Raw genomic sequence first — 22,750 nt, 5'->3', positions numbered from 1 at the left:
TTGTTGGGTGGTATTATGATTAAGATAATGACTGGTAATTTTTCCCTTTAATAAAAAGTGGATAAATCATTTTAGTTAAGGGTCATGAGATTTTAATATTAAAACTGTTTTGCATAGAAGTCAAATATCCTTTATATTAAAAGGATCATTTAAATATTTTAGTTATTAAGGATAAGAAAGAAACCTACTCCATTTATGCTGGAGCAAAGTTCATAACATTTTGGAATCTGTTGTAGTACAAGGTCATGACTTAATTATTAAGGTTCTTCTCAAGGAATAGTCATTTCATCATTGATTAATTTTTCTGCAAGAACCCACTGACCAAACAATTACAAGTTAGTCAAGTTAAAGAGCCCCTCCTCACAGGTCTCTTCCCCTTTGCCAAAGAGGGATAACATCCCTTTTATCACGTAGGCCAGACCCATTTCATCACATAAATCCATTCCCAAGCTCATTTTGGGAAATGTTAACCACCCTCTCCTACCACCCACAAATTTCAGGCCCAATCTATACAAACTACAATTTTCTTATAACAAAATTGCATGATTTTAGCAGAGAGATAAGAGTCAGTCACATTCCCTAATGATCAGTTTTCTGTGGTAGAGTTCTTGCAATGTATCTAGATACCTGCTCATATTAAAAGTACATTAACAGGTACCAAGTAGGGAAGATCTGCACCTGTTATCATACCTGAGTTATGATCAAGTTTTCCCATGGAATGTCTGTCAATCTAAGATGTGTCATAAACAAAGCTTCTTGCTAGACCACCCTGTTTTGATGGAAGCCACAGGATTTCCTGCCAATTTACCTGCCCAACAGGGAGCCAGGTAGCTCCCAAGAAATCCAGCTCCCAAGTCTGCAATTCTTTCAGTAGCTTGGGCTGCATGATTAACTCCCAGAGTTCCAGATTCTCAGTTTCTCAACCACCCATAAAATAAACCCTGGGAACTCCAGTTCATTCACAAAGCTGCCTGGAGACTAGTCAGCTCTAGAGATCCTAAAACAATACTTTGCATGGAGGGGAGAAAGATGGGACCACACTGTCAATTTTTTTGATTTGTCCTAAAGACAAATCTTTGAATGCCCCAGATTTCCCAGTTTGGACCTTGCAGACACAGACACAGACACAGAATCCAGGTTCCCAGACAATTCTATTAAAAGGATTTTTTTTTTTTTAAGTAACTAGGATTCCAGCAGAGCAAAGATAAAAGATGTCATATTTACCTGAATCTAAGATGAAGTTTCCTATCCCCCCTTTCAACTTGGATAAAAATATTTATCTTAGATTTGATAAAGACTGGGCAAGCAACTGTTGCAACTCCTGACAGGCCGGGGGGGGAGCAATGGAGAAGTACAGGTAAGAGGGACACACAGAGCAAGGGAGAACATGGGAGAGCAGTGCACAGAGCTGGGGGAGGGGCACATGGAGCAACTGGGGGAGCTGCTGCACCTCCAGCCTCAAACCTGACCTGGTATGGCTGGCTGCTCTTTGGACCCAGTAGAGACAGACACAGAGCAGCTGTGAAGGTCATCGGTGGTCCCTCAAAAATTAGTGGCAACTGCGGGGGGGGGGGGGACGGACGACACGGACACAGAAAAGGAATAGGGATAAGAGACATGGAGAAGGCTGCCTATCCCCTAGTCACTGCTCCTCCTGCTTCTATGTGGCAATGGGGTTGGGGGGAAGAGGAAGGAAGAAGAATGAATTTACAAGGACCCTTCAATAACTAGATTGAAGAAATGGAAAATTAAAACAAATTTATAGTTTTCCACGTCTAGAATCTAATAACAACGGGCCATATTAAAATTCAAAGTAGTCTTCAATTTAGGTGCATATGGTAATTTTCTCTTCAGCATAGAGCTTTTTATGGAAGTTAGAAGTATTATTTCACATTATAGTATGAAACAGATTCTTACAGCATCGAAAATGGAGATATTAAGCACTAAATATTTTCAAATTGTCATCACTTACAAAACCACCTTGTGAAGCTTCAACCACAAGTACAACCAGCTCAAGTTTAAAAAAAAAACAGTTAAAAACAAACCTATACTCTGGAAACTAAGTCAGTTTGTTTATAATAACCAAATATCTAAGTCTTTGAAAAGCCACCTTGGTTCTGAGAAAGTATCCTGGAAAAAAAAGAAATCAAACTAGACTAGAGATAGGCCAGGTATCTGCACTGTCCTTGCAATGCCTTATGCAAACAAATAGTAATATATGCAGAACAGGTTTTCATTTTCAAACCACCCCCCTCCATCAGCATGAGGGAAAATGGAAAGCTGACAAATCTGAGGCAAACTGACTACTTGACAGCTAGTCCCCATATGTTCTGTCTGCACAACTTGCAAGTGTCATCTTAACGCTAAATAATCATGGTTAGAAACTTAAAAAAAAAATCCAACCTCCTCCTCCCTCCCCGCCCCCGCCATAAAAACCCCGTAAGAATTCCAACATTCTCAAAAGGAAATACAAATACCACACACATGCCTGTCACCTTCCTTCATTTCAGCTAAGTGTTTTATGGAGTTAGGATAAAAGGCAGCTTTAAAAGAACAGAAACATTTATGTGAATGTAGCACAGGAAAGAAGTAAGATGTTATATTACTTGAAATTTTATTTATTACAAAAGGTACATAAAGAGGCTGTGAACACTAATACCCCATGTAATATTCCATTGCCCAAAAAAGAGAAAAAGAATGGGTAGAAACTTAGACATTTACAAACTGAGAACAGGATAAAGCTATCCAGCACTGGTGTTAAAACTAGGGGTGGAGGAGGAATTCAAACATAATTCAGCCAGAACCATGCCTGAACGTTATTTTGTAGCCTGGTCACAAATAGCAAGCTTCAATTTGCAGCGCAGGCAGGGAGTAAATATTCTGGCAAAAGCCATGTTTAAAGCCCACTGCCATACACCAAGCCTATAACAATGCTTTTGAACGATGCTGCAAGTTTGCTGTGTTAGAAACTTGTGATTTCTTCAGTGGGAGATAAACTGCAAATGAGTCTTGATTTTTAATGGTTCTAGGTACAAGAAAAGCTGTTATGTTTGGATGAAACAGTACCGCTAGCTTGGAAAGTACTTTTTATAGAAAGGTTGAATTTTTTAAGTTAAGCTTTGAAGATGCTATTTTCCCCTCTTTCTGCTTTCCAAACTGGTATAGGAGAAGACAGGTTAAAAACTTCCCCAAAACTCAGTTTGTACTAAATAATCAAAACAAATTAAACTATAAAATTAGGAGTGATATAGTGGATGGAGGAGCAACAGAACGCTTGATTAATAGCCTGAGCCAAAGATGCAGTTTTAGGCAAACTAGACATTAGAAAAAAGTCAGTTCTCAACATCACCAAAAAAATTATGCCATACTTCCACAAGGATGTATAGAATATCTACAATAAAGGAAAAGGATATGATAATACCATAATGTACAAATCATTCAGTTTTTCCAGTGCTGCAAGAAGTTAAGCCAGGACCACATTCTGAGAGAGAAGGGAATGACAAAACCTTCCCTCACATACAGCTCTCTCAAAACCTGCTGAAACAACCAGGAGCTTTATACCAGTGTTATAGTTTTATTTTCCAGATCCATTTGGAGAAAGCAAATGACTTGCATTGAGAATCAGGTAAGAGAATCCAGTTGCTAGTGCTGACTTATTTAAGATTACCTGTTCCATTGACTTGCGTTGGTGGTTTTGCAGGTTGCTGAGTTGTAGGCAGCTCTTCTGTTCTGTAAAGAAAGAATAGGAACAAGAAAAAAAAAAGTGGATTACTGTAGAACTTGGGTATTTCATGCTTGTAATTTCCCATGAATGAAGCCAAATGCTATTAGTGTTTATCTACAGCTTGCAGGGTGTCCTCTGCTGAGAAATGGAAATGCTTTCACTGTTTCCGTGGCTGAGGTAACACAAAGAGGGCTGGAGCAGAAGCACAATGCGTTTCCATGGCAAACTTGAAATAAATTTACCACTAAAATTAAAAAAAAAAAATGTAATCCATGGAAATAGCTTAGAATTGTTATTTATGGCTAAAGCAAGTCCCTCCTTCACTGAATAAATGCAGACAGACAGGCTAGGGTGCCATACTGCAGAAAAGGACCAGGGTCTTCCAGTGGACCATAAATGGAATGAGCCAGTGTTTTTTGGGCAGTTTTTTGGAAAAAAAGACCCAACAGTATACTTGCTTGTATTAACAGAAGTGTCGCTTGCAAATAGAGGAAAGTGACAAACCGGAAAGACTTGAGTGGAAGGTGACAAAAATTAGAGGCCTGGGAAACATGACTTGGAGGAAAGGCTGAAGAACTAAGGTTATTTAGTACAATGATTCTCACTTGAATTGCCACATCACCCTCAGGTGCCACGTGATCCTTTTGGAGGTGCCACACAATATTAGCTCTGTTAGGTATATAGATGCTTACTACATATGATTCACAAAATAAACCCACAAATTTCACAAAGGAATGCATAGAGTCAAAAACATTCTGACCTATTGTGGTCTTTCCAAGTTCTCTTTTTCAAGAAAAACTGTTCTATTACTTTTCTGTAGTAAAAAGATAAGCAAAAGCTAAGAGCAGGCATTTTATGAGGGAGGTTGAGAACTACTGATTTAGTCTGGAAAAGAGAAGACTGAAAGGGGATTTAATAAAGTCTTGTAAAAAGATGGAGACAGACAGGGAACAAGGCAAGAAGCAATGATCTCTACTGCAGCAGGTAAGATTTAGATTGCATTTTAGGTTGCATTTTAGGTTTAACTTTCTAACTGTAAAGGTAGAACAAGCTATCCAGAGAGGTTTGGAATCTCCATTCCTGGAACTCTTCAGGAGCTGGTTTCACAAACATTTGACAGGATGTTTAGTCAGGGATGACCTTGCCTTGAGCAGGGGGTTGAACTAAACCTCCTGGCTAAGTACAGGCAATCAAAAAGCCCTAGGCTGAATTGATTCCGTCTTTGCAGGTTAGTCTAAACTGCAACGATTGAACCAATAAACAAATGAACAGACATTCACTTGCAATTCAGGGAATGCAGCCATGTGCCTGCAGTGGCTCAAGCCAAAAGGTAAGGGGCACAACAGCATGGCTCTCTGGCACATAGCCAGCATGGGCTGTGTGTTTGTTTCTTCTTCCCGATGCCCCTGAGGTCTCTGAGATTAGCAGTCCACAATCACTGCAGCAGGATGCTGCAGAGCTGATCATCAGTTCCTCTTTCTGCTTCAAGGTGCCTCTGGGATTTGTAGTTCAGTTGAAGCCAGCACTCAAGTAAGCCAGCAGGGCAGGGCAGCTCTGCACTCAGAGGAAGGTGGGTTTAACCCCACTCCCTAGCCCCAAACCCCGGCAAGAGTTTGCCTGGGGCCGGGGGCAGTGAGCCAGCCCTTATAGCTCCAGCTAGGGAGCAGAGGGGCAGAACCAGCCCTTGCTCTCTGATGCAAACAGCACATCCCAGCCCAGGGCTGAAAAGCATGCTGGGGGACTTTGATTTAATATGAACTAGGAAGGGGGTCTAGGACACCAGTTTGACCTAAATCAGTTAAGTCTGATACTACATTCAACCAGGTTTATCTTAAACCAGTTTCAGCCATTTTGAAACTGGTTTATGTGCACTGAGCTTATCCTCTGTTACAGGTTTAAACCAGTTTCTGATCACTTAAACCAGTTTGTGTGTAATTTCTGTCCCTAGCCCCTGAGGTCCCTTCCAGATGTAGCTTTTTATGATTCTATGACTGTTCAAATCCTTCCTCTAGTTCTATACCAACTCCACAGCACAGCTCATTTCTAAAATACCCACTCAGGTAAGTATCATACTGAACATTAACCCATGTCTGCGCTCTACATACAGTATAATATTTCAGTCCCAATCCTCAGAGCATGAACATGTATCAGGAGTTTGCAACTCCTTTGCCTTTCCTACTTTACAAAGCAAGAGAGATTGCAAGATGTAGCAAGTGGAGAAGCACAGCGCTAGAACAAATTCACCACTATATTCCAAAAGTTTAAGTTCTGCCATTTCTACAAAGAGCCAAGCACTCCTCAACTTCACTAAGTTAAAGAATCACATGATGTAAGTTACATAAGCAGGCCATGGTTTAAATTCTTCCAAAAAGAATGGACTATGTAGTAGTTATTTCTAGTCATACCTTCAGACTGCCAGGACTTCTAAAAAAGTAGAAGCATGCTGAAGGCAAACTCCAATCTACACAACATGGTTAAGAGCTAGGACCCTAGTGAATTCACAATGGAAGTGGGCTGCACAGCAGCTCCTTTAACCTTGCAGGTTTCCCCCCCACACCCCACCCCTTGCTGACTGGCTGTGGGGCCCCAGTGGCCTTGATGCTTGATGCTGACCATCTAGAAGGCAAAAACAGCGCCATATTTAAAACTGTGGTTTTCGCCTCCCTGCCAATCAGGAGCCAGCAGTGGGGCCCCTCTGCCAATTGGCAGGTGGGGGTGGGGGCATGTGAGGGAACCTGCAAAGTCAAAGGAGCTGCCGTGCAGCCCACTTCTGCTGTGAATTTGGTAAGGCACTAAATATAATAGAACATCTCCAGCCATAGGCAATGCATGGGGTGAAGCACATGCCCCCCCACCCCCAGATTTCTCTGCCAGTGGAGCATGGGGCTACAGACTGGCTGGAGTCGGGGCCCAGCAGCAGCAGGGGTGTCAGTGGTGGTGTGATTTCTGTGCTGATGGTGGGACACAGGGCTGCAGCCTGGCTGGAGCCAGCACCTAGAAGCAGCAGAGGGTGCAGGACAGAGTTGTGTCCCCCCGGCACTCCCCCCTCCCCCCCCATTGACACTTGCACAACCTCTGTGTTTCCAGAGAAACTACATAAAACAGGCTGTAAAATGCTCCACTACCACAGAAATAACACTGTTTCCAAACTTTCTACTTGCAGCAACAACAATCGTGGACATGTTGCATATCATCCTTCAATTACAATGCAAGTAATATCAACAGAATTTTTCCCTATAAAAAATGAACAAACAAGCCACAAATCATAAGCAATCCTCCAGCCACTGTACAGACTGTAAGGTGCAGAAGTGCAAAGGACTTCTGTTATTGGTTTTTTTTGTAATTAGAACATACTGTTAGCACATATGCAGCCTAAAGTCCATTATAACTAGAGGTCTACCCAACTCTTGGAGGCAGGCAGCCAATTTCATGGGCAGATCACAGGGCCAGCTTCCAATTGCAAGGGCGTATCATGGCTGGGGCTCCCACAGCCTATGACTGTCCAAGAAGGCCTGGTGGCCCAAGTCTCTGCCACTGATTGGTTGGAGAGGGCTGTCCATCGTACTGCCCCACCCCTCACACCGCAGATTTCCTGTAAGAACTATCCATCAAGTAATCCTGCCTCTTACCACTGATTGGTGGAGAGGGGTGGTGCCACATGACAAGCAGCACTCTCAGCCAATCAGAGGGGCAGGGTGGGGGCAGGGGTAGGGGTCGCCTGCTAACCTTTGTGCTAATATCCTCCCTCAGCCCTTCTCCTGGCTGGGCCAAGCTCCGTGGCCAGGAGACTGCTGACTCCCACTGCAAAGCCAGCATTTTATTTTTAGTAAGATATTTTTCCTGTGGATTTTGCAGAGATCATCCAATTTCCACAAAAGCCACACAATCATGATTTCAAAAGGTCCCCATTTATAGCCCCTAAGTCCTTCTCTGCAATGCTGCAGCCTCTAGCCAGTCCTTCTCCAGTCTGTATTTGTGCAGGAGATTGTTCCATCCCAATTTCAGGGCTTTGCACTGGTCCTTCTTAAATTTCATCTGACTGAGTTCAGATGATTTCTTCAGTTTTATCCAGGTCTTTCTGGATCCTAGCCCTACCATCCAGAGTGTCTGCAACTCTGCACAACTTGGTGTCATCTACAAGTCTGATGAGAGCTCACACAATTGCATCCTCCCAAATCACTAAAGAAGATATTAAGCAATACCAGATTCAGGACAGATCCCTGGAGAATCCCACTTGATACTTCCTCTCAACTACACATTATTCCATTGCCATAAAGATTCAACCAGTTATCTTTGATATCCTTAATCTAGATTAAATTACTATAAAATGGAAATCCAGTGCTTTGGAGCAGACTTGATTAATCGAATCTTACAGAGAATGCAAGATGATGGTCTCAGCGCTTCATCACATGCATCTGTATAAATGGTGAAATGCACTTCAGCATGCAGAAAATGGCAGTGGTGTGCTTTTGAACTAAAACACCTTCAAAGTGTTTCAGTTCAAAAGTGTGTCGCCGCCATTTTCTCAGCACTGACATGCATTTCACCATTTATACAAATGTAAGTGCCTGGCACTGCGGTGCGTGCATGTGTAAAAATGCCATATGGCTCAAAGAGCCTCTCTATCAAGCCTACCAGGCTACTGGAAATTGGGGGCGAGGGGGTTGGGAGAGGGGTGGCCTAATGTGGAATTTGATGCCCTTTGGTGCTGCTGGCCAAAGCTTGCCACCACTGCTCCCAGACCCCTCCCGCTGCTGGTGAGCCCCCAGCCGTGGAGCCTACCACTTCCACTGCTCCCTTCACCACCACCAGACCTGCTGCTGTGAAGCCTGCCAACAGCCTCCCTCGTACTCCAGTCCCTGCAGTCCAGATCCAGACTGGGGCTCCTGGTGATTGTAGCACCTCTCATCTAGACCAGTGGTTTTCAACCTTTATTCATTTGCAGACCCCTTTGAATTGTACATGTGGGTATTTACATACTTTTGACTGATCATAGCCATCTTCTGCAGACCCCTAAGACATAGTCTGCAGACCCACAGGGGTCCAAAGACCACAGGTTGAAAACCACTAACCTAGACTACATTTCCTTAGCTTACTAATTATAATGTCAGGGGTGACCATCAAAAACTGTGATTTAAAAAAAGAAAAGAAGAAAAAAGAAAAAGAAATCAAGGTATAGCACATTAACTGTGCTCCCTTCTATTTGGCGCACCTCAATGTAAAGATGTAAACCCACAAAAGGTTTGCTTTAAATCAAAACATTCTCCAACCTGCACAACACAGTACAGCCAGGGGAGGCACCTCATGCACAGTACCAGAAAGCCATTATACAGACAAGAAAGAGAACGTCAGTCAGTTGTTTCTGCAAAACAGTTCAGAATACAATTTTGCCTGACTCAACCCTGTGTTATGCACAATCCATTTAAATGGGTCAAAGAGAATTAGATCAAAGACTTAAAAATTTCTAGGACTGCCAAAAAAAACAATCTTCTAACAACCAGGATCAGTCACAATGTACTTAACAGGCAAGGATAAAGAAACATGAAAATTATTTCCCTATAAAATACTAAAATCCAAAGAGCTACCTTGACAGTGCATAATAATAAGATGAAACCAAGTGGGGAGGGCAACTGCATAAACAACTTTCCTGGTAGTGTTTAAAGAATTGGCCAGGTAAGTCTGAAACTGTTCACAGCAGAACACTTTTAAGATACACAACAACAGCCAGAATTAGTACCCTGCGTAAGTGTTTATTAATCAAAGCTACCACCAACAGCTCCAGGGGAAGGTGAAAGGCTAGAGTTGGGCAGGCAGGCTGTAATTATTCAAATAAGTGCCCTGTCAGGACACTGGGATTCACACCTGCATTCTTACAATGATAGAAGTACCATGGAACTCTATGTCCACAAGCTGTCTATGCCTGGGCATTAAGTCTCATTTGAAAATGATGATACCTTCAGCACCACAGACCCCTTCTCTCCCCACGTTTCTAAGAAGGGAAAAGATTCTATCATCTGATTAATCAGAGCTAATTTTAAGATATCAACCCCCATCAAGTAACAATTTCTGGTAGGGATTTTTTTTTGCTGGAAGGCAGGGAAAGGAAAATGTCTCAATTACCATCTGCCTACCATTCAACCCTTATGCCACTCCACGCCCTCCCCCTATACACACCCACACCCACCCATTCTCCCCACCCACAGCTTGGCCTTACAGAATCATCAGGTTAACAGCAGTTCACGGTAGGTCTTGCTACACCTGTTAATCAATCAAGGACTGCAATTAACCGCTCTACAGAGATCTGTCCTAAGCACCAACAAATATTTACGTTTCCAGCTTATGGGTCTATTGGATCATGTGCCAAATCCTAAATCCAGGATATATCCAACAGAGAGTCTGTAACAGAAACATCCCCAAGAAAGGAACAGTCTTTCTGCAGTTCCTGAGCTCCCCTTTAAGCCATTAAAATGGTTGAAGGATTGACAATTATTTCCCCCTACAGCTGCTATAGAAGTCTGGGGCACAGAAAGAGCCAAGTTCCTAAACATGCCCCATACCCAGACCAAACAGGATCATTCCCAATTTGACTAAAACTCTTGCCCAGAAGAAGAATAAGGGGAAAGGCAAATGCAAAATCATTCTAAGGCCTGAGCAGTGAGATTAGACTAGGCCATAGCAAGCTGCATAAGCAATATTTCACAGACTTGGACTTTCAGACTAACAGGCAGAGAAGTCCCTGTAGAAGTAGCACAGAAAAAAAATATCTGGCTCATTTGTGTTTAAACATACTGTAACTAGGGAAGGATGAAATTATATTTTGAGCAGTGCATGAGTAGCAAGAAAGGTGAATATTATACAGTGACAGAGTACAACTGGGAATGCTAGAAACAGAACCAAAGTATTAGTAAGTATTATGTTTATAGCTGCATACATGACTCAGTCAAGGAAACCAGACACTAGACACACGGGTTTATTTAATACAACATTTCTCAAAACTATTGTGCAAAGGTTAAGATGTACTGAACCAAAGTATTTTCTGAGAGTGATTAGCAGCCTCCTCCCTATGTACTTCTCAGACAGACTCTTCTAAAGATCCCTTTTCAACATCCAACTGAGAAAGCTGCTTACAAAAGCTTATGCATTCCTGATTTAGTCAGTCTATAAGGTGCAAATCTACCTTGACCTATACATAATTGAATGACAACAAGTAAAGTGTTTTGAACTCAGTGTACTCTTGCCATAAAATCTACACATCTATTTTTTTAGTTCTTCTATGAAGCAGAAAATCTAAAGTTACATAAATATTAACTTCTTTTTCAGCCTGCTCAAAGTCGAACACATTTTTACAATCATCTGCATTTTTCACATCTAGGAGTTATACGCTTATGACTTCTTTGATAACAGAAGTCAAGGAAAGGACTCAGATTTCATCAACAAAGCTGTACTGAGTCATAGAATCATATGAATGATATTAGTAGGATATAAAAGGTTTCAAAATAGATAAAGAATTCTCAGGGGTAGGTACTGTAAATGCAACCTGCCAATAACTGTGCCATGTTATAAATAAGAGAGACATGAAGTGCAGCCAACTGGGTGTCTCAGCAATCAGCATTCTGAACAGGCAGGCAAGAGGGCCAAACAAGAATGTGACGGGTCCCAGTTTCTCACTAACCAACCTGGCAGGGGCTTAGATTCACTGAACAGACTGAGCCTACTTGGATCACATAGGGGGAATGCCATGTCTCCATGGCAATACCAAAGGCCTAATATGGATCAACTCAGCCATGACCAGAAATCCCCAACCAAAAGAATCTCATATGTGACAGCACAAAATATGAGAGCCAAGCTTTGCCAGGAACTGGAGGTGGGGAGCAACAGCACATAAAAATGGAAATGAGGTAGAGGTAAGGGAAAAAGTGCAGCCTGTGCAAAAATGCCTTCAAAATTTGTCCCTCTTATAGAAAGGGCCTCCATTATGGTAATTTTTTTTAAAAACCATAGCTATCTGAAAAAATCCCACAGTTTTTAAACCAGAAGTGAAGATAGAATATCAAACCGAGCCAAATTATAAAATTAAGAAGTAGTTTTATAATGAAAAATAAAAGACTAAAAATCACAGACACAGCTGCAGTAATTATGCTTTTTCTTTGTAAAATACAGCAATAAGCCTGCAATTCTTGCTCAATAAAAAATGCTGTTCACTTGGCCCATTTCAAATAATTTAGACACTATGCCACTGGCAAACTGCCACGAGCCTCAGCTGCTGTCACAAAGCCCTGAGCAGTTCCAGACCATCCCTGCAGAAAAGCCTGTGCCTAGTGCAACAGCATTCTCGAACGCTTACTTTGTAAGCAATGCATGTTGGTGGGGGGAAGCAGAGTTGCTAAGTCAGAATAATTAGAAGCCTGGAAGAGGAAGACAGTCTCCTTAACCATCCCATCCCATCCCTTCACTGCATTCTAACTGCAATTTCTGCATTTATCTAATTCCTTTCATCTTTCCGATTTCACTGCTATATGATCACCACTCAACAACATAACCACCACCACATCTTTCTTCCTTGGTATTTAACAGGACAATTAGTTTAATTAGTCATGTTTGTGCAGCAGGATGAGTGACTTTTTCACATTTGCAGAAAAACATTTGAAGGCATTAACTAAAACATCCAGTTTAAATAAACAGCCTAATATTTCTTTATAATTGACAGCAGGATATACCGATATCCCTGATGTCACTTTATAGATGAAATACTACTGAAGCAGACTAGATTAATCCGCGATTGTCTATTAATTTTAAGGGGGGCGGGGGGGGCCGGAGGGAAACCTAAGGATTACAGACACTGAGTTACACTTGTTTTAAGGACTAAAAGGGTTAGTACAGGGATAGTGGAATCTTTGTGGGGGGAGAAAACATATTGCCTTTATCTGGCAGTGGTGTGGCTGCTCTGGGAAACAGATATTCTGGCACGCACAGTTCAAGATTGACACTGAGAAGTGAAGTGGGCTCACAAAGGTTGGAAAACATGTCTTGCAGCAAGAGATTCTAGGAGCTCAGTCTATTTCCCCACACCCCATGAACCAAATTTAAGGCAATTTGATCCATCTATAAAATATCTATCTAAAGTACACAGCTTGTCAATGGGTTGTTTAGTGTATTAGAAGCAAGAGATAATGTAATTTAATTCCACTTAGTGCTGGTGTGGCCTCAGCTAGAGCATTGTGTGTCGCTTGGGCACCACATTTCAAGGCAGATAGGGCAATTGGAGGGAGACCAGAGGAGAGGAAAAGGAATGTTCAGAGGTGTAGAAAATGTGCCCCATTAAAAAAAGAAAATATTGAAAGAATTGGGTTTATTTAGTGTAGAGACGTAAATACTATGTTTGACATAATACCCTTGGAACAAGTAAAGAGCAGCTGCAAAGCAACTGTTCTCCACAGGGTCTTGCAACTGCAACATGAGAGATTTAGGTTAAGCATTGGAGGGGGGAAACCAAGCCACAACCATGCTAACTTACCTAAGAATACTTAAAACCAAGAATAGATTCCTTAGGGGAAGTATTGAATCTCCATCTCTGGAGATTTAAGAGGAGGTATGAAACATATGTAAGGAGTGGTCTTGATGGTTTTGCCTTTGCAGCAAGAGGAAGAACAAGATGATCTTTTGAGATCCACCCATGAACGACTGGTGCCTCCTGAGACTGGGGGGGCACCATCTGTAGGCAGCAGCATTGGCGGCAAGTGGGGACTGCCCACAGACGCCAACGAGGGCGGGAGGGGGCAGCAAGTGGTGGCCCCCCACAGAAACCAGTGGCAGTGGCCAATCTCAGGGGGAGGCATGTGCCCCGCCCCTCCTACGCTTTGCCTATGGCTCCACCCCAACTTAGCTTTGAATACATTAGCATACGTACCAGAGTCTACATGGCACAAAGTAAGCGCCATGCAGGGATACCCAAAACAGCTCTTTGTGCTCCAAAACCAGCATCTACAAAGCTCATTTAGCAAAAATGTTAAGCCCAGGCTAATAAACTCCAATTCTCAGCAATGTTAAATTTGTTCAAGTATCACACCAAGCTAAGTTTTGCTGCTTGTGCATGAGGGCTATCTTCAGTTTCTCTCCGTTGGCTGCCTTCCCTGTGCATGCATACCTTACAAAGTTCAGCTCTTATAAAGGATTTCTCTTACCTTGCCTTAAGTACATCATTGATTTTTTGTTCTAGTTCCAATCTCCTCTGCCGCTCTTTCTCTAGTTCTTGTTTTAGTGTTTCAACATTTGTTTCTTCTCTCAACTTTCTGAGCTCCTCCTCTGTTAAGAAGGGGAAGGGAAAATATTTAGTTATCTTTAAGTACTACAAGTTAAAAAAGAAAATTATACTGACAAGGGAGCAATTAATTGGACTTTGTCTTCTGGAAATATGCACAGGCAAAGATCAAGTAATTACACAGTATATTATATCCAATGGAAGTTATCTGCTCCTCATGAAAATAAATCTTTTTTTTTCCCCCAAATGCACCCACATAAACTATACCAGCATGACATTCGGTAAGGAATTAAAAAGATAAAAACAGCACAATAGCATGTATGGATAAGTACTTCTATATTTATTATATAAAATAAAGGCTTGAGCATTACAATCTACAATAGACTTGATCACCAAAACAGGTAAACTTTTCTAGTTACAGAAAAAGTGTTCCTTATATAACAATATAGTACAAGAAACATAGAGAAACTCTATTTCCCCTTTAAAATGGGGACAAATAAACAGTACTAGCATGAAACATCTTTGAATTCAGGGAAATTTATAAACTTTGTAGTTCAAGCTAATTGTACCCAGGCTGTAGGTTATATTTTTACAGTAATCATTTCAGTCTTATTAATACACACCTATTGGGCTAACTCAACTAGTGCAACCAATGCAAAGCCTATTTAATGTCTAATTAATCTTGCCTTTCTTTTTATGTTAGAGAGTTCACTGGTAGTATCTGTTTTCAGAACTCCACATTAGGCTAGAATGCAAAAGGGTTCAGTGTCACTGTCAGCACATCTTTCAGAACAGGTGCACAAAGGCATGATGAAATAAAGATAGGAACTCATTAAAATTTTAAAAAATTAAAGTTACTCTGCACACGTGTGCATGCACATCATGAATTTTTAAACTCCCTTGACATTAAAAATCAGAACAACAGTAGCATGTGTCAAGTGTATAAGCAAACAAAACAAGGGGAACTGGCTAATTCTTTTACCACTGCAAAAACATGAATTTCATAGTAACAAAGAACACATAATTGTGGACTATGTCCTGTCATCTAGTAAATAGCTCTCTGACAAGTCACAGCCCTTTCTTGCAAGTTTCAGCCAATTGTGTAATTCTTTGATTTGCAGGTACACTTAAAAATTAAATATAATTATAATTACTTCATGGCAGAGGAATATGACAGTTCATTTCTCTAATCTTCCTAAAAATGAAACCTTAGAATGGGAAAAGAGCGAATCAAGGGGCCAAAAATGTGACACAGTTCCTTTTATTGCTATGTTACTGATACAATTCCACCAATAACTGCAAGAAACATATCAGTACCATGCCAATGATGTCCCAGAAAAAGGAAAGTCAAGATTGAACAGGCATGGAAAGAGCTACCTGCCTTCCCCTCAACACCTAATGGAGTTTCCTCCAGATTAGAATCGTGGCATATTAAACAGGGCAACGAGAGGAAACTTTTGCAGCTACGGCAGGTATTGTATCTCTTCTATGAATAAACATAACAGTTTGCGTGTACGAGTAATCTTACACATGAAACCATTCCTGATTAACTCCATGTGTTGCCACTTAGAAACAAGGGAGTCTTATTCCAGAATATTTGGCATAAGCCCACTACAAAGGTGCATTCAAGTTTAATTAGGAGCAGCTACTGTTGCTTAGAATTCATAGCCTGCTTTACAGTAGGCTAATTTTCAGAGACAAATCTTAGAGTTGATGAGCAAAGAATGGAAAGTAGGTTCAGTCATAACATTTGTGAAATACTGCAAACATATTAAGTGATGCCTGACAGCAAAGTTAAAAACCAATCTGCTGGAGAGAACTGCTGGGGCGAGGTGGGGGGGCACATCTCTCAAAAGCATTACGATATAGGGGAGCACCCTTTCCATGTACAAATATGCAAGAGAATGACCAAATGGTATCCAGAAGCCTCAGGAATCATGAAAGATTTAGACAGCGCTGTTTTTCTCCAGTGCCTTTTGGTGTTTTCACTAACTGCACCATCTACCATTCCACTGAGACATCAGAGATTTGAAACTTGAAGAGGCCAAAAATCTGGGATTTGTAACACCTTATCTCTGCCCCTTTGTGCAAAAAAATGAAAACAGTAATTCTGTGGAAAAAAACTGATGATTTAAATGAAAACAATTGCAATACATCATGAAAAGGTGGTACAAATAAGGAACACCACATTTATGGCATCCCAACTTTCAAGTGCATGACTTGGTAGCCTGAATCAGAACTCGTGGTACAGGTGCTCTCTTTTATTAAGCCAACTAGATACTTGCAAAAAAAAAAAAAAAAACCCTCCAAAAAAGCCCCTGTATCCCTGACTTGGTAACCTAACTCCACTGCTAGAGCTTTTCTGGCAGTTCCCAGGCATTCCCAATCTAGTATTCATGTGCAGTCCTGCATGTGCTGCTTAGCAAACATATCAATAAGTAAAAGAAAGAAAGGGGGAAATTTTGATTTATAAACCTGGCAAAATGTTAACCAAATTTCATAACATACAGGTACTTCTCTCAACCCAAGGAGAAATTTCAGAGCTCTGCTGCAGATAATGGGAGAGCTGGAACTACTTAAAGAAGGCTTCTATAAAGATCTTTTATCATGGAAAGCTTTTGGGCATCATCTCAACTGCTGAGCTTCACAGAATGGATTAGATATTTACTGTACCCTCAGACAGACTGGAGTTAGCATCCAAACTGCAACCCCTGCTGCTGGAATTTGACTTCATAGTACCATAACAGGCCCCTCATACAAAAAAAGGCCATATTTCAGCACAGGCTTTAACTTTTCAAAGATTCCTTCCAGCCCAAAAGAAGATTAATTAAAACTGAACACACACAGTTGGGAGAGTACAACTTTACTGGATCTCTAATGAAAGACTTCAGCTCTGAAATCCATGGTAACTGCAAAACAATATACATTTTAAAAAATAAAACAAGGTCCTCTGTTATACTCTTTAAAATCACAGGTTCTGCTATATCAATAAAATGAAAAGCAATTTATAAAAGAGTGACTAAAACAATAAAGGAAAGAGTATTTATGCTTGGAGTAGGTTAAGATGGCATATTTCAGCCCAAGAGACCCCTGTACGACAGATCAGCAACAGTATTTGGCATGCCAGATGAAATTCCAAACTAAATTTTGGTGCTTCTATTATCCCAAGGTATCTTATCCCTCACTTATCTCTTCATAAATACCATAGGTAAAGTGTGTGCTTTCGATCTGGAACTTCATGACAGCTATATAAAAATCAGGATTTTATTATAGTTTCATAGTTGGTAGGGTCAGAAGGGACCTGAGCAGATCATCGAGTCCGAACCCCTGTCATGGTAGGAAAGAGTACTGGGGTCAAATGACCCTGGCAAGGTGTTCATCCAGCCTCCTCTTAAAGTCCCCCAGGGTAGGAGCCCGTGCCACTTCTCTTGGAAGCTGGCTCCAGATCCTAGCCACCCTGACAGTGAAGTAGTGCCTCTTGATATCTAATCTGAATCTACCCTCTGCCAGCTTGTGACCATTATTTCTAGTCACTCCTGGTAGTGCTCAGGGGGAACAGGGACTCCCCCAATGCCTGCTGGTCCCCCCTGACTACTTTCTAAATGGCCATTAGATCCCCCCTCAACCTTCTCTTGTGGAGGCTGAACAGGTTCAGGTCCCTTAGCCTCTCCTCGTAGGGCCTGCTCCGCTGCCTCCTGATCATGCGGGTGGCCCTCCTCTGGACCCTCTCCATGTTGTCCACATCCCTCCTGAAGTGCGGCACCCAGAACTGGACGCAGTACTCCAACTGCAGCCTGACCGCTGTCGTGTAGAGGGGGAGGATCACCTCCTTGGACCTGCCTGAGATTCATCTGTGGATGCACGACAAGGTATGGTTGGCCTTCCTGACTGCGTCCCCACACTGTCAGCCCATGTTCATTTTGGCATTAATGACGACTCCAAGATCCTTTTCTGCCTCTGCACTGACGAGAAGGGAGTTCCCCAGCCTGTAGGTATGCTGCTGGTTCTTCCTCCCCAGGTGCAGCGCCTTGCACTTGTCAGTGTTGAAACCCATCCTGTTCTCATCCGCCCACCCCTGTAACCTGTCCAGGTCCAATTGCAGCCTATTCCTCCCTTCTAGCGTGCCCACTTCCCCCCACATCTTAGTGTCATCTGCAAATTGGAACAGGGTGCTTTTTAGCCCCTCATCCAAGTCGCTGATGAAGATGTTGAACAGCACAGGCCCGAGGACCAAGCCCTGGGGGACCCCACTGCCCTTCAGGTCAAAAATGACCCGTCCACCACCACTCTCTGGATGCGGCCCTCCAGCCAACTAGTGACCCATTTGACTGTGGAGGTATCGACGCCACAGTCCCCTAGTTTTTTAATGAGAATGGGGTGAGAGACAGTGTCGAAGGCCATCCTAAAGTCCAGAAAGACTACATCCACTGCTACACGTGCGTCTAAGGACTTTGTCACCTGCTCATAGAAGGCCAGAAAACCAGAAATACGCCAGAAAACAAAAACATTTAGAGAGTTTCCTAAAAATGCAAGAGATTACAGTTCAGATGGCAAAAAAGACAAAAAAGAGTGACTGACACCCTATCTGATGAAAACTAAAATAGACTCTGAAGTCTCAATGTATTTGGACGACTAACATCTTACTCCCTAAGCTGTCAAAGAGCTAAAACAGTACTGCACTTTGAATAAGACTTGAATGTCTGAATAACAACGTGCAATGTTTCCAACTGGGAAAAAGCACAGGACTGTAAACTAGGGGATCCTACAGATGTGCAGGGAGCCTGCTCCAATGAGCTGGAAATCCAGCACATCAGAGCAGACTCGATTAACTGAGTCTACAGGAGCATGGAATTTGATGAGCTCTGGCAGCCTTACAAGAAATAATGGCCACAAGCTAGTAGAGAGCAGATTTAGACTGGACATTAGGAAGAACTTCTTCACAGTTAGAGTGGCCAAGGTCTGGAACAGGCTCCCAAGGGAGGTGGTGCTCTCCCCTACCCTGGGGGTCTTCAAGAGGAGGTTAGATAAACATCTAGCTGGTGTCATCTAAACCCAGAACTCTTTCCTGCCTATGCAGGGGGTCGGACTCAATGATCTATTGAGGTCCCTTCCGACCCTAACATCTATGAAACATCATGTGCATCAGTGACTTGCAGGTGCTTTTAATTGGCACAGCTCGTTAATTAAAGCACCCAGCCCTGCATCCTGCAGCACGTGTAAAAATGCCCTTAATTCCTAATTCTTTGCTAAAATGTGCAGTAAAGCAGAAGTTTCTCTCAATATGAAACATGAACATTGTGTGCATCCCAAGGCTGGGGGGGGCACAGTGACAGCCCGCAGGCGGTGGCAGCAGTGTCAGCAGTGGGAGCATGGCAGCAGCAAGCAGGGAGCTCCTACAGGCAGCCACAGTGGTGTCAGAGGCAGCGAGCGCTGACCGGCGATCAGCGACCACCTGCAGACACCACCGGCGGTGTTGGCAAGCAGCAACCACACACAAGCACTGCCAGCAGCATCTGCCAATCTCTGGGGATGCACTGCCAATCTCGGGGGGGGTGCACATGCACCTGCGTGCACCCCCTACGCATCGCCAATAACGTGAAACAAAAGCTGCAGCATATATTGCTTTGTAAAGGGCACGATGCAGGCAAGGTTCTTTGGTAGATGTGATATCTTTTATTAGACCAACTGAGTTGGGCATGATATACGTAGTAGAACTGGCATGATATACGTAGTAGAATTGCTTGATAAAAATCTAGAAGTACAAGCATCATGTTCTGCTAATGGAAAAGAACATGACCATATATCACCTTCCAGTGCACAGCTGGAGAACAGCCTATAAAGTGAGATTTAGGTTTACCACAGCAGTACGGTATTTACCCTGTAGTATATCAAATCTGAGAAGGCCAAGTCAAATAGTGTGACTATACTCTCTCATTAAAAGTTAAATACTGCTGTTTCCCAGTATACCTGAGACAGAAATAGTTCTTCTACATCTGTGTTAATTATTTTAAAGCCCACTATGACCCTCCAAATACTGTTTCAATTCAAGCATGTTACATAACTGGTACTGAAGATACACTAAATCCCAGTCACATACATTCAAACTGGATCTCATCAGCAGCATGAGCAGTACCAGATGCTGTAAACTAACAACAATATTCAATCTTTCTGGCAACCCCTCTCCCTCCCTCAACAGAAGTAAAAACGTTATTAGTGAACAGTTTTCTAGAGACTGATGAGAATGTAGGACCCTGCACATAGCTGCTACATGCTACACAGCTGGTATATGTTGATGTAATCGAAAATTTGCAGGTGGCCCTGCAGCCTATAGTAGTCCAGGGCATAGGGGGTTAAGAAATTCTAGTGTCCTGGACTAATAGGAAGAAAGGCGAGTCTCCACTCCGTGCCTATGTGGTTACTGTGCACGGGAAGGTGGCAAGGGATTCTGAAGCAATACAAGTTAAGGAAAACAAAAAATTGTTTTTTAGATATATAGGGAGTAAAAGGAAGGCCCAGGGTGGAATAGGACCTCTACTAAATGGGCAGAAGCAATTGGTGACAGACAGGGGGGACAAGGCTGAACTCCTCAATGAGTTCTTTGCCTCAGTCTTCCTAAGTGAGGGACAAGACAAGTCTCTCACTGGGATTGTACAGAGGCAGCAGCAAGGCACCAGACTACCATGCGTAGACCCTGAGATGGTGCGAAGTCACTTGGAGGAACTGGATGTGTTTAAGTCGGCAGGCCCGGATGAGCTCCATCCGAGGGTACTGAAGGCACTGGCTGACATCATTGCAGAGCCACTGGCAGGAATATATGAACACTCATGGCGCATGGGCCAGGTCCCGGAGGACTGGAAAAGGGCCAATGAGGTCCCCATTTTCAAGAAGGGGAGGAAGGAGGACTCGGGCAACTATAGGCCAGTCAGTCTCACCTCCATCCTTGGCAAAGTCTTTGAAAAAATTATCAAGGCTCACATTTGCGAGAGCCCGGCAGGAAAAATTATGCTGAGGGGAAACCAGCACGGGTTCATAACAGGTAGATCATGCCTGACTAATCTAGTCTCTTTTTATGACCTGGTTACAAAACACGTGGACGTAGGAGTAGGGGTTGACGTCGTTTACTTAGACTTCAGGACAGCCTTCGATACGGTATCCCACCCCATACTGGTGAACAAGTTAAGAGGCTGTGACTTGGATGACTACACAGTCCGGTGGGTGGCAAATTGGCTAGAGGGTCGCACCCAGAGAGTCGTAGTGGATGGGTCGGTATCAGCCTGGAAGGGTGTGGGCAGTGGGGTCCCGCAGGGCTCAGTCCTTGGACCGATACTCTTCAATGTCTTCATCAGCGACTTGGACGAGGGAGCGAAGTGTACTCTGTCCAAGTTTGCAAATGACACAAAAATGTGGGGAGAAGTGGACACACCGGAGGGCAGGGAACAACTACAAGCAGACCTGGACAGGTTGGACATATGGGCACAAAAAAACAGAATGCAATTCAACAAGGAGAAATGCAAAGTGCTGCACCTAGGGAGGAAAAATGTCCAGCATGCCTACTGCCTAGCAAATGACCTGCTTGTGGCACAAAAGTGGAAAGGGATCTTGGAGTCCTAGCGGACTTCAAGATGAACATGAGTCGTCAGTGTGACGAAGTCATCAGAAAAGCTAATGCCACTCTATCATGCATCAGCAGATGCATGACGAACAGAACAAGGAGGTGATAATTCCCCTCTATCGGGCGCTGGTCAGACTACAGTTGGAATACTGCATGCAATTTTGGGCGCCGCATTTCAAGAGGGATGTGGAGAACCTGGAGAGGGTCCAGAGAAGGGCCACTCGTACAGTTGAGGGCTTGCAGGCCAAGCCCTACGAGGAGAGACTAGGGCACCTGGACCTCTTCAGCCTCCACAAGAGAAGGTTGAGAGGTGACCTTGTGGCTGCCTATAAGTTCATCACGGGGGCACAGAAGGGAATTGGTGAGGTTTTACTCACCAAGGCGCCCCTGGGGGTTACAAGAAATAATGGCCATAAGCTAGCAGAGAGCAGATTTAGACTAGACATTAGGAAGAACTGCTTCACAGTTCGAGTGGCCAAGGTCTGAAACAGGCTCCCAAGGGAGGTGGTGCTCTCCCCTACCCTGGGGGTCTTCAAGAGGAGGTTAGATAGGCATCTAGCTGGGGTCATCTAGACCCAGCACTCTTTTCTGCTTATGCAGGGGGTCAGACTCGATGATCTATTGAGGTCCCTTCCGACCCTAACATCTATGAATCTATGAATCTAACATTTGAAGTTTTCCAAGAGGCTCAGCTCCATGGAAATGCTTACAGAACATCAGCATCATTCAGAGATTAAAGCCAAGAAGATTACACTGGTTTCTTCAATAATGATAGAAAAATCAAGGCCATTATCCCAAACAATGATAATAAACCATGAAGATTTGAATGATGCAATATGGCCTGGGGGCATACTGCTGGCACAGAGCACTGGACAGCAATTTCAAAAAACCTGCTTTAATTCCATAATTTGTCTAGAAGCTCGTTTTATTTCCAGGTGTGGTGATCCTGGGCAAAATCAACACTATTGAAATGAAGTGGGGATGCTGATATACTGGCCATCTTCACAAAAGTGCAAAAAAATGTGGCTAGATAAGGCATTATATAATTAAGTCCAAATATTCTCTCTATTCAAAGGCAGAGATCAGCTTTTTCTCCTCCCTTCAGTAGTAAGTAAATCCAACTGCTCACTCACATTGAAGTAAGTTTTGCTTTTCT

At 42.9% G+C, this 22,750-nt stretch overlaps 1 protein-coding gene across 2 annotated transcripts in view; it reads right to left on the bottom strand.

The window, feature by feature from the left end:
• The window catches only part of GRAMD4 (GRAM domain containing 4), a 118,463-nt gene that overhangs the window by 31,699 nt on the left and 64,014 nt on the right, over positions 1-22,750 (bottom strand). For both annotated transcript variants that reach the window (XM_014606488.3, XM_019487419.2), the window contains exons 4-5: positions 13,906-14,026; positions 3,668-3,729 (exon numbers count right to left, since the gene is read on the bottom strand). In XM_014606488.3, the coding sequence (XP_014461974.2) occupies positions 3,668-3,729; positions 13,906-14,026 (183 nt within the window). The remainder of the gene's footprint in view (positions 1-3,667; positions 3,730-13,905; positions 14,027-22,750) is intronic.

Source organism: Alligator mississippiensis, chromosome 4 (assembly GCF_030867095.1).
Source record: "Alligator mississippiensis isolate rAllMis1 chromosome 4, rAllMis1, whole genome shotgun sequence".
Taxonomy (NCBI): domain Eukaryota; kingdom Metazoa; phylum Chordata; order Crocodylia; family Alligatoridae; genus Alligator; species Alligator mississippiensis.
The sequence above is the reverse complement of the archived record's forward strand: the minus strand, read 5'-3'. Positions and strand labels throughout refer to the sequence as shown.